The sequence below is a fragment of the Streptopelia decaocto genome (assembly GCF_964273445.1).
Source record: "Streptopelia decaocto genome assembly, chromosome: Z".
NCBI classification, from domain to species: domain Eukaryota; kingdom Metazoa; phylum Chordata; class Aves; order Columbiformes; family Columbidae; genus Streptopelia; species Streptopelia decaocto.
Window position 1 is genome coordinate 3,147,356 of NC_138657.1, and position 12,532 is coordinate 3,159,887.

At 40.7% G+C, this 12,532-nt stretch overlaps 1 protein-coding gene across 1 annotated transcript in view; it reads right to left on the bottom strand.

Annotated features, from left to right (window-relative positions):
* Positions 1–1,715: 1,715 nt before the first annotated feature.
* ADGRV1 (adhesion G protein-coupled receptor V1) overlaps positions 1,716–12,532 on the bottom strand; it is a gene marked incomplete at its 5' end in the record, with an annotated part of 258,760 nt that continues 247,943 nt past the window's right edge. Inside the window, 2 exons of the mRNA XM_082075144.1 lie at positions 1,716–2,000; positions 10,959–11,136. Of these exons, the coding sequence (XP_081931270.1) occupies positions 1,882–2,000; positions 10,959–11,136 (297 nt within the window). The 3' untranslated portion in view covers positions 1,716–1,881. The remainder of the gene's footprint in view (positions 2,001–10,958; positions 11,137–12,532) is intronic.

A 12,532-nucleotide genomic window follows, 5' to 3' on the forward strand; every position in this document is an offset into this window, starting at 1 on the left:
GGGTAGATGAGGAGTACCAGCTATGGATAATGCTCATCTGCGTTGATTCAGGAAAATGACATTTAAAAATTATTCAAGACCCAAGTATTCTATTGCAAAGTGTCCAAAACTAATTTTAACTCCAGACTGAGAGACTTATTCAGATGATTCTTGCAGTTCATTCAAGAAAGTCAATTTTCAGCAGGTATGGGCAGAAAAGTGAATTGTAAAACACACTTAGGTGGTTCCCTCTCGTTTGAAGTTTCCAACTTTGTTTCAGATGCACTGCACCCAGTTTTAAAAGCTGCACAGGGACATGGGGAATCCCTGCTTCTGCATATTGCCCATGATGAAGAAAGGCTCATTTCCACCCCCACCTTCACCCCTCCAGCAAGATCTGCCATTGACCACAAAAACTTGGCCCTATTTGCTCTGTAGTGTGACCAGCACAAACAGAGTCAACACAATTCCTGGGTGTCAGAAATGTAAGACTCGGTGCGGCAGAAGATGCACTGATTAAATATAGACATGCTCTCATTTTCCATCAATTCAAATGTGAACTTAAACCCCACTTATTTAAGGGCTTTGCTGAGTAGAAATAGTTTCCTGTGTGTGTGTGAACGCTTTTGCATTAGATTTTAAAGATTATGTCTGCTTTGGATATGGTTGATATGAGTAAGCTGTGCAGTCCTACCAGGTATTGCAGAACTGGGACACTCTTTGTTTCAGCTCAACAAGTAGCTAGACACTGTAAAATTTGTATATCACTATAGCAAGATTCACAGAAAGTATTTTCCATAAGAAAAGTTTTCTTTTGAAGGGAGAGGCTGTTGCTCAGAGCTTGCCCAGCATTAAGCCTTCAGGCAAGTTCCTCAAGAAAGTGTGAAAACCTTGCATTCTCATTTACTGTATTTCTGCACTATGTTCAGAGGAAAATTCCCTTGGTCTCCTGCTTTAATGTGTTTTTCTTCCAGAGTGTCTGTGCAGAAGCAGAGTTAATGATTCCTCCAAGATCAGCCTGCCTCCCCCTCTTGGTTCTGAAATACTTCCTCTGTATTATTACTTTTTTTCCTCCAAGGGAGGAACCTTTCTTGCGCTTTTATAACCCCAGATTACTGATCTAACTCTGCAATGCAACACTTGAACACTTCAATCAGAACAGAGATTTCTGTGTAGCACCCACAGAGAGAAACAGAAAATTCAACTCTAGAATTTCCCCTTATTTCTGACTGTGGGGAAAGTGAGAGTTTAATATTATGAAACCAGCAAGGTAACGCAGTCGACAGAACGCAGCTGCCAGTGGTTTCGCTCTTGTCCTTCATCTCCCCTTCCCTCTGTTTGTTTCAGATCATTACATATTTGATCATGTCACAACTTAAATTTCAAGCCCTCTTGCTCAAGGCTTTGTTTTTATTTGAATTTGTAAAGTTCACAGATTTGAGTACTCACAAAACAGCTTAGGAAACTTAGAACAACTGTGTAATTAAAAAGCTTTCCTGTCCAACAGGACGTCAGAATCGTCTTCCAGCTCCATAACCAGCGAGCAGAAATAACAGACTTGTTTGTATCAAACAGACTCTATTGTCTTTATTAATCAGCGTTACACATACAGGTTAATTAAAAAAGCTACAGTTTATGAAATATGTCATCCAGCTAAAAGATACAATTCTAGGCTGATTGCCATGGTACCTATTGACGCTCAGCCGCTGTAAAAAAATTACAGTTTATTTTCTGATATACAAAATCTCAAGCAAATATTCTTCGTTAAACGTCCAGTAAAGCTCACAGCATTCTACTACACAAGTTCACATAGTGTTTTAGTGCAAAAGGAAGTACAAATATAAAAATACTGAGGCTTGAATTAAAAAAGACAAACAACAAAATACCAAGCAAGCCATGGAGTTAGAGGTGAGTGTCAGCTATGGGTATTCTTCTAAGCTCTACGATCTGGGAATTAGCCATGCTGCCACCGTCCTGGCTGCCGTGACAAGATTCATTGTCGCTGACGCTGAGACCTGCACCTGAAACAGCAAAGAAAACAAAAAAAGAGAGGAAAGAATCAGTGGGAATGAAATCCCGACAAAGAAATAGTGATACCGTGTCCTGCTCTGCTTTCTTCTGATTTTTAAGGTGCTTCCCTACCCCACAACATGTGGAATGTTTCCTCTTTCTAGTCTACGATTCTGAATTCACAGATTATAACAGTATCTGATGTAGTTTTGTGCCATCCAGATATGCTTTTTCATAGTTGCACTGCCAGACACTTTATTTGTCTCAGTAAATGGTACAATAGCTATTCAGAGGTTGCCTTGAAATCACAAAAGCATAAATCAAGGCCCGGCTTAGGCTGGGTTCATGGTCTGGCTGTTACAGTCTGGTATTTCCAAGGACTTTTTCATGAAGAACTGTTTTTTAATGATACAATTTCCATGTCAAACTATAATTCCAGCTGTTTTAATGAGATTGTAATTTCAACATGAGAAAAGATGCTGACTAAATATTCTTTAAACCCATATTTGGCACAAGTTAGTGTATTGTGTTTGTCTTCTGCTGTGAGAGAATAGTAGACTTTGGCCCATGGAAACTTCCAAAACACGTCTGGAAGAGACCTCAGGAGGCCACCTTCTCCATCCTTTTGTCACAGGAGCTCTGCTAGCTTGTTGCTTCTATGTTGTTGCTGGGGGGGTTGAGTTTTATTTATGGGGGGGACGTTTGAGTCGATTAATGTGAAGATAAACAATTCTGCACTAGCTTTTAAGAAATGTGTATTTTTTTCAGACCACTTCACTTCTTCACAGAATATCAGTTCTAACTATAAAATTCAGCACATACTCGGCTCCTCTCTTTGACTTGTAGAATGAATCCTAAAAGATACATCTTCTTAGGATTTAGGGTGTCTAGGCTTTATATTTATTGACAACCGCACATGAGTGTGATTAGACATGGTAATTTCAAGACAGACTAATTTAAGGCATGGTCTTATAGCGATGTCACTTACAAATATCTAGGGAAGCTGTTCATTTTGGGCAGAAGCAGGTCTGTAAGTAGTCATGGTTCAAGGGAATTGCAAAAGAATGACATTTGGCTCAAAAAAGCCCCAAAAAGGGTATGCTGGGAGAAGCATGAATCTGCATTTTCATACTAAAAAAATATTTTCAGGAGTTTCTATCAGTTGTACAGTGCCTCCCTTATTTCTGCCTCTGCTGACATTCCAGGCTTTGGCTTGTTCAGCAAAAGACAATATAAGGGTAGCTTACTTAATTTTACTTCATTTTCTATGCCCCATGTCGTTCCACTTTTATGAAATCAAGCAGAAAAGACGTATGGAAAATGGGGCAGCAGTGAGATGCTCCTTTTCTATGGGAATTCAGGCTGCAATTCTCAACATGGAGCTTTGGTCAGAGAACCTGGGCAGAAGAACCTGCAGGTCTGGGTAGACTTCCCTGCGGAGGTCTGGAAGAAGTGCTGGTAGGGGCCAAACTCGGCTGCAGCGCCGTGTGAACCCAGCCCCACTGCATCCAGGTGAGAAATGGGTATTTCTGCACTGCGATCCTCCTTACAGCTGGTTTTGGTGTCTGGGTTGTGGAGTGAACATGTGTGCACGAGTCCAGTTCTGGGCCCCTCAGTTCCAGCAGGACAGGGAACTGCTGGAGAGAGTCCAGCGCAGCCACCAAGATGCTGCAGGGAGTGGAGCATCTCCCGTGTGAGGAAAGGCTGAGGGAGCTGGGGCTCTGGAGCTGGACAAGAGGACACTGAGGGGGGACTCATTCCTGGGGATCAATATGGAAAGGGGGAGTGTCAGGAGGATGGAGTCAGCCTCGTCTCGGTGACAACCAGTGATAGGACAAGGGGTAATAGGTGCAAATGGGAACACAGGAGGTTCCACTTTAATATGAGAAGAAACTTGTTCCTGGTGAGGGTGTCAGAGCCTGGCCCAGGCTGCCCAGGGGGGTTGTGGAGTCTCCTTCTGTGCAGACATTCCAACCCGCCTGGACACCTTCCTGTGTAACCTCATCTGGGTGTTCCTGCTCCATGGGGGGATTGCACTGGATGAGCTTTACAGGTCCCTTCCAACCCCTGACATTCTGAGATTCTGGGATTCTAACCCAAGCTCTTGAGAGACCAGGAATTGCTGTCAGAGTATGGCAAGAGTAAAAATTTATCAATGTACAGAGACACAATAATACGGTCAAGAAGATCAGGCTCAGAATCATTAAAATCCTTGTTTATAAGGGTACTGTAGGTGATTAAGTTGTACTTACTGATTTAAATTTACATGCATATTTAACCTTTTCATTTAATCATGGTTCTAATAACTAAAAGCTGCTTGAAAGTCCTGGGAAAAACAGCAATCGCATAAGCAAATTACTTGGTTTTGTTCTGGTATTTTTTTTTCCCTTATCTTCTCTAAAACTGTTTGTTTTAGAAAGGAAACACGAGTGTAATAGAGAAGATAAATTAAACTCCTGTATTTACCATTTGGGGACAGAAGAACAAGGTAATAACCTTGAGGTAAATAAAACGTTTTGAATGGTGAAACAAAACAACACTGCTTATGTACCATCAACACTGGAATTTAGTCAAAACATTTATTTAGTCTGAAGAGGGTACAAATTTCAAAAAGGGAAAAATACAGCATTGAAAATGTTTCAAATAATATATAAATCTGATCAACCTGGGTTTGGATTTTAAGGTGAACACTTACTGTGAGGGTTAGAAAAATCTTCCTGGTGACTACACTGCAATTATTCAGAATGAAGTTTCTTAAAGAATCTCGTGCTGGTCACTATAAAAAGATCGGATACATTACACTATATGTATAGTTTTACATGTCCTATATGTGCATGCTTTGTGCAAAGCAAGAGAAGATTGTTGTTGTTATTATGGAGGTTCTTATCAGGAACTTGTTAAACCAGAGACTGAAGTAGGCTACTTGGGGTTTACAACAGCCTTGTTCTGCTGCTGATGCAAAGACAAACTATGTGAGAGCGGATCCTTTTTAGGAACGAGAGCTGAAATGTAACCAGGATACCAGCTTACCAAACACTCGGCAGACTGGGGAGGGTACGTCTGTTTACACGACAAAGTTTCACAGAGTTCATAGGTCCAGCTTGTTCTCAGATTAGAGCAGAGTTTAAACACAATTAGATCCAAAAAAGCATGCAGCCCCCACTAGAGATGCTAGAGTTGGATGGTGGGTACGTAGCCGGGAGTATGACTTTCCCCAACTTGTGAAGCAACTATTTTAAGGAAAAGATGCAGGAAAATTAGGCCTTTCTTCCTTTCTTTTTGCATTCGAGCACTAAGCTAGAAACTGAGAATTCACAGCTGGCTCCGCAAGCCCAGCGAGATCCCTCCAGTGACATCTACTGGTGACGGGTTTTGCCTCGGCGTTCCTACGTGCTCTTGAGCACTCACCACCTACCTGTTCAGATATGTCTCAAACTTTCACTAGAACAACCCAGTTTGTTTTGTAATTGCTGTACTCATACCTCTGGCGGGAATTTTTACATTGTAAGCGCTTCCATCTTGCCTTCTGAATCATTCATTATTTATATTGTATGTGTAGGACGTATTAGATAGATACGAATAAGCTGCACAAACCAACTTTAATTCTTATTTTAGGGTTTTAACTTTATGGAAATGACACCAACAGACAACTGGGCTCTACAAACAAAGTTCAGATTGGACTGAAAATGCTGCCTGGATATTATGCAGTCACGTTCAACAGACAACGGGTTGCATATTTGTGAGCAATCACAAATGAGAAGTTGAATGAACACGCAATCTATCTACCCTTCTTTCCTTTCTGTCTGTGAAGTGAGCCCTTTAAAGCAGAAATGACGTAGGTTGATAAGGCAGGGCACGAACCTGGCACTTTGCCACCATGTGCAATTTATCTGCCCTGTAACATCTCCAGGATGTGGCACTGGGTACCTTTCAGAATCCGAGATTTCAAGTTTTTCCTCTAGTTCAGGATGCCCAACATGAGACGCTTAATTCTTAAACCAGGCACCTACAGCAGCAACACCAAGGTTTAACCAGTGCTGACTTCAGAACCCTAGCTGCATTAGATTGAAAATTAGGAGTTGGTTTGTATAGCATCGTTACTGTAATAGCTGCATTTGTGTGGGGTTTTTAACTCATACAGTAGATTTTTTTTCCCCCAGGTATTATCCGTGTAGAATATTTATTTAGGATTTATCATATATGGCTCTATCAAGGGCCAAAAGTACACTGAGATGTGGATGTAGCAATATCCTCCATTGATACTGACCAATATATATTTGGAAAGTACCATGTGCTAGACTGGTATTCTCTGCTCTAACCCATGAAAGTCTTTGCAAACAAATCCTACAGGGGTGGGTCACCAACCATCACCGGAAGGGTTTGGGCCTCTTTCAAAGGCTTTGTTGTGTTTTAAATTCACTTCTCACCCAAAGCAATGAATGGGTTTGGTTTTCTGCATCACGGAAGGGGCAGGACAACAGCATATGTAGGAGATGGGAATATGGATGGAAGTTCAGAGATCAGTAGCTTATGCTTTGATTCATTATAAAGGCCATTAATTAAATATAATAAAATACATACTTTAAGCCAAATTCATAAACATTAAAAATAATTTTTAAAAAAAGGTCTTAGGACATGCGCTTACATTATCTTTTTTCTTCTATTATTTCTTTCACATAAACTTCCTCAGAGCTGCCTGGCCTTCCAAAAGATCCCTACAGTATAAGAAACGAGGTGATATAGTGAGCATAGTGAATCCTAACTATATATTCCTGTACGGACATGAACGTATTTAATGGAAAGGAGTAATTTATTGATAAGGCATTCAGAGGCCATGGTTTTACAATGTAAGAAGTCCGGCTTTTGGATTTCTTGTATCGAACGAAAAATTCTACACGTGATGCAAAGCTTGCATAAAGCTAGCATGAAAGCTGGCTAAGAAACAGTGCACTGTTGTCCACCTGATTTGCTAGAAATGCAGTCGTATGCCTTCATCTGACCCAGTCCATACTTCAGGTTAATCTGTAATTAGGCCCAGTATTAATGATTATGGAACCAAGGGCTAAGTGCATAGTTCTAAAACACATTTTTTTTGGCGACAAGGCCAAGTGTGCCAATGCATCTATTTGTGGAGCAGCACTGCAAGCTGCGAATTACTAAACCACTGCAAGTTAAAGAATAAAGTTGTTCTGTAGGGATCTGCTTCATTTTTTGTTATGTTTTTCTTAACCTGCATCAGTCGTTTTTCATTTCTACAGCTGCAGTGTGAGGTGGGGCAGGAGGACAGGAATGAGATTGTAGCTTTGCTGCGATTATACCCTCGTTCTCACTGATCCTGGCTGTCAGATTAAACCTCGCAGCTACACACAGTGGGCATAAATTAAAGCAACCTCCAGACAGCTCCAAACTACATAAGCAGAAAGGACGGATGAAGTGCAAAGAGGCATAAAGGATTTTTTTGCATATTTCTCTGTTAATCAGTGCTGATCCTCAGCCAGCCTTCAGAGTGGAAGATATTTTAGCACAGCTGAGGCTGAGTTTGGTTACAGATTGACAGCGTTAGGGAACAGATAATGGGCGTTTCTGTTTCAGTTTATCTATACCTAAAACCCACACTTCTCATTTTGGGAGTGATAAAAACAGCCAATGTGGTGCAAAGCACCTTTCCCCTGCTCTCCTAGAGGCTCCAGATGAGGAATTCTCAGCCTACTGAGATAAAACCTGGTCTAAAAAGCTTTGAGAAGCAGTGCTTACAGCAAGTGACAGACAAGAGCAAGGCAGAAAAAAGGCATCTCAGCTGCCTGTGCATTTTAGCCTGTTTAGAGAAGAGGTGCTGGTCTTCTAGTTGCTGATGTCCAATGGCTTCCTCAGAGCCAGGACCAGTGCTCAAAGGGCATCAAACTGGTGTGGAGAGGAGTTTCTCACTTGAGTTGTTGTGGTTTGACGTGAGTACAAGCAACGATGCAATGGAGGAAGAAGAAATGTGCTGCCAGGAGGGAGCAGGACACCAGCTCCTTTCAGTGCCACAAAATACTAGGAAAAAACTCTTCATGGAGAGGGTTGAGAAGCAGTAGAACAAGCTGCCCAGGGAAGTGGTGGAGTCACCATCCCTGGAGGTGTTTAAAAGGCTTTTAGACGAGGTTCTTAGGGACACGGGTTAACACCAGAGTTATGGTTGGACTCAATGATCTTGAGGGTCTCTTCCAGCCAAAATGATTCTATGATTCAAAATTGCCGTCAGACCACAGCTCAGTGAGCACTTTAGCAGCATAAACCTGTCCTGCCAAACAGAAAAGAAATCCCACTTTCCACTGCTTCATCTCCCTTTTTATTGCTTCACAGTTCCCTCCCTCGTGCCATCGGGAGCACCTCGACTCCTTGTCCACTGAGCTGGACTGGAAAGCAAGTCTGGATGAGAATAATAAAACAGTAGTTGTAGTTACAGAAAATCTCATGGTTTTTGTTCAAAAGGATGTGTAGAGCTACAGCTTGTATCCAAGGCAGTAGCTGATAAACATTTACTTTTGTGGTTAAAGCTACTCTAACCTCAACACCGCCTCATCAGTTTGGTTTGTTCAAATACACGTGGAGCTGAAACCAGATGGCACAATTGGTTTGGCTTAGAAACAATCTTTTTTTTTTTGCCTCTGCAGCGTTGCTGGGGACACAGTTTTGATGCATCAATAAGCACTGGGGTGAAAAGGTGAGGTACTACTTGAATAAGTGGTGAAAGCAAAAATATCTTTCTCTGACTGTGGCCTGAGGTCTCCGCTTCAAATCACATAAATACAAAGGCTCATAAGAACAAATGATAATAAAATATTAAAGAAAGCAATAATAAAATTTAGGTGGCGTAATAAAAAGCGTGTTCTAGACCTACTTCCTTTGGAAGGACTGAAAACATATTAACTATGGAAGGAGCTTGAAGGTTTGTTAAAAAATCATTAAATGCTGAAGTTATGGCAAATTATATTAACCATGAGTTTTGACTACTGCTGTTGCCTAGATAGTTCTTCATGATTTAAGGCTCAGTCTTCCACAGTGTGTAGAGTTTGCTGCAGAAAATAGGCCAACTGATGTCATCTGAGCTGCTAAAGCAGTAAACGCTGTAAGCGATGGTGGGAGTGTTAGATGTGAATGGCTTCACATCTTATTAGCAATCTATGAATTATCTGTTTTCCTTCAAAATGTTCAGAACACAGTAAAAAAGTAAAAGCTACATTCTTAGGTACTTAAAAAAAAGGTTTGCAACTATTAGCTTATGCATCTGCATTTGAAAGTCTTGCCTAAAATCTTTAACTGCATAATAAAGTAGAAGCAGTCTGCAAAATGTCCAGGAAAATTAATAGCACAGATTTCATGGTGTTCTTCATAAAAATTAGTATTTCTTAGCACTAGGCAAGTTATTAATCATCCATTTATCTTCATAACTAGAAGAGTTTTCTGCAATAGAAATTGGCTCAGGAGATAAAGTAGTATGAATATACTGAATAAAACTAACCCTTTATCAGTGGCATCCCCAGTCTTACAACCAGTTTGACTGTTTTCCTTGGTGTCACCAAAGGGAACAAACTCCTGAAATGACAGGTTCCAGAGCACTTAACCCACTAATGTCACCAGTACCTCTCGGTTGTCTCTTGCAAAGCTTCATAATATCTCCAGAGTTCATTCAGGTGTCCTACTACCAAGCTGCTCCATTTACATTTCATCTAGTGCCTACAGGAGGTGGGCTTGGCTTAGCATCTGCCAGGTCTTACCAGCTGGTGCTCCTTTGCCTTTGTGGTCTACTTCTCAGACATTCCCATGCTGACCTGTCTTTGAATCAGGTTTCACATAATTTCTGCCACCTGTGGCCACCTCTGACTATCTACATGATCATTTGAACAACATGAAATTTCGTTGGTGGAGTGGGTGAGAAGGCAGAAAAACGACACATAACTGAGGGCAAAGCCTGGGATTTGGAAGACTTGAACTCTAAGGCTATAAAGAAGAGTCTGATAACAAGTGTTTTGTTTTGCAGGTGTAGCTCAGCCTGGAGAACAGGAGGCTGAGCTGTCTGCAACTGCCTGAAAGGAGGTTGGAGCATGGAGGATGTTCATCTCTTCTCTCAAGTAGCATGTGATAGGATAAGAGGAAATGGCCTCAAGTTGCACCAGGAAAGGTTTAAGATTGGATATTAGGAGAAATTTCTTCCTGGAAAGGGCTGTAGGGCATTGGAACAGGCTGCCCAGGGCAGTGGTGGAGTCACCATCCCTGGAGAAGTTTAAAAGATGCCACAGATGAGGTTCTCAGGGACATGATTTAGTGATAGAGTTAGGTTATGGTTGGGCTTGATCTTGACGGTTTCTTCCAACTAAAATGATTCTATGATTTAGTTTGAGTGTGGACACCTAGAGTGGCTTCGCCTGCTTCTGTCCTCCAGTGATCTCCTCACAGCTGGCTCTTGTGTTTGGGCAGAAGTCTACCTAGGTTATCTTTCCAGAATACAATATTTTTCAGGTCCAAATGTATCTTATATAAATATTTTGTCTTACACTTAGTGGGAGAATCAATATTTATGAAGTTATGCTGTTTCTCAGAGATATATGTATATACAATAAAGATAGTAATTGTATACATTCTAGATATCAATTTGAAAAGAAGACAAAACAGCCTGTGTTTAGAGGCAGCAAGTGAGCCACGTAAGCACTTGTGAAAAAATGTCAGAGCCTTCAATCTGTTGCTACTTTCTGTAGGTCTGCTTATCATCATACCTCAAAACATGTTTTTTCAGACTCCTTCTGTTTCTTTAGAGAGCCTGCACAGTGATTTTTATAGAACAGCAGTCAAGGGCAAAAAAGTTTACTTCAGATTTTCACTGGCAATCAGATTATATGAACAGATCTCGTTAATTGGATCTCATGGAATGGCGACATCGTTAGGGCGAATAGCAACATAACCTTTGAGGAGCAAGGCGAAGGGTCACTCACCAGTCTTTAAAGCAAATATTAGATCATCAAACTCTTGTGATTCCTCATCAGCAACCAACGAACCGGTACTAAATCCTCCAGAAGGGTGGAAAACGTTGCCGTTCTGTGGGCTCTGCTTAAAGGCAGCACTAGCTTGACTGGCAGGCTGCAGGGATGCCCGCTCCCAGTCTGCAGGCACCTAAAAAGGTTAAGGAGATGCAGTAATGCACTAATTATCAAAACTACAGTACAGAAACTAGAAACCATGACCAGAGTCCAACTCAGGACCAAAGGATTTGGCATCCAGCTATTCTGTCACTTCAACAGTGAACTAGATAGCCCTTTAAAAAATAAAAATAAAAATAAAAAATATATACGTATATATAAAAATAAATATATAAAACTTGGTTACAAGTAAATTAATCTTGTGGTCTTGACGCTTCTCCCAGCCATCTCAAAAAGTTGAAAAAATATTGCTATTTCTGAACACTGTCTCCTGTTATGGATAATTTTAAATTAAGGGACTGAAAGGTTCCAGTTCACTCCTCTCTTACCAATGCCTCTTCCTCTGCTGGACCCCGCTTCTCCTTTCTGTAGCCACTAATCATCATTATTTTGTATGATCTACAGTTGGCAACATGCTACTTCCCATGTTTACCAACAGAATATTTTAAGGCAATTTGCCAGTCTTTGAAGGTTCTGGTGGTGATATACAGCCCTATAGTTTTGATATCAACTTTGTGATTGTTTATTTTTTGTGCCGCTCCTGTTTATTTTTTGAGCGGCACCAAAAATTGGAATTTCATTTCATAAGAAAAGAGGTGGTTTTGAAAATCTACCTCCCCCTTAAATGTGATGAAAAGACAAAATAGTGAACTCTAAAAAAATATATATTTTTGAATAGTCAATATATATTTTCTTGTTTTATTGCTCATCTACTGTTTAGGAGCTCAGGAACATGAAAACTTCCCATGTAATGTTGAGATGCTGTGCTGTCCACTAAACTGAGGGGTCAGGCACAACCTTAAATGAGGTGCTAAGAAGTTGAATAAATTTAGTGATCTGCCAGGAGGAAGCCGAGGAGCTTTAAAATACAGACAAACCTGCCAGGTGAGCAGCTTGGTTTCCACAAAAGTTACTGCTAGAACTGGCAGGTTCCCTTGAAATATCTCAATTCCATTAAATCAGTGTTTTTCCTGGAAAAAAACTGTTTAACTGGAAAATTTTCAACTAGCTCTATCTACTTGTACCTAGCAGCAAAATCACCTTGGTTTACTACAGACAATGAAAAGTGATACTAGCAGCATTCCAGCTCCAGCAACAAAGAGACTTAAAACAATCTCCCTCAAAATATCGCCTCCTCTCCTCTTCTTCTTCCTTTTATCATTTTTCCATCCCAACTTTATTCTAATTTTATTCTATTCTATCAAGTCTTCCAGAAATTTTGCACAGCGTGACTTTGGAAAGCTGAAGACTTAAAACTCATCTAACACCTATAGTAAGCCGAATTAACTTGCTGTTTTGATTTCGCATTACCTAGTTTTGGCAACACTTTAACCAGCCTCTATAACAAACTGAAGACTCAAGTAGAAAGG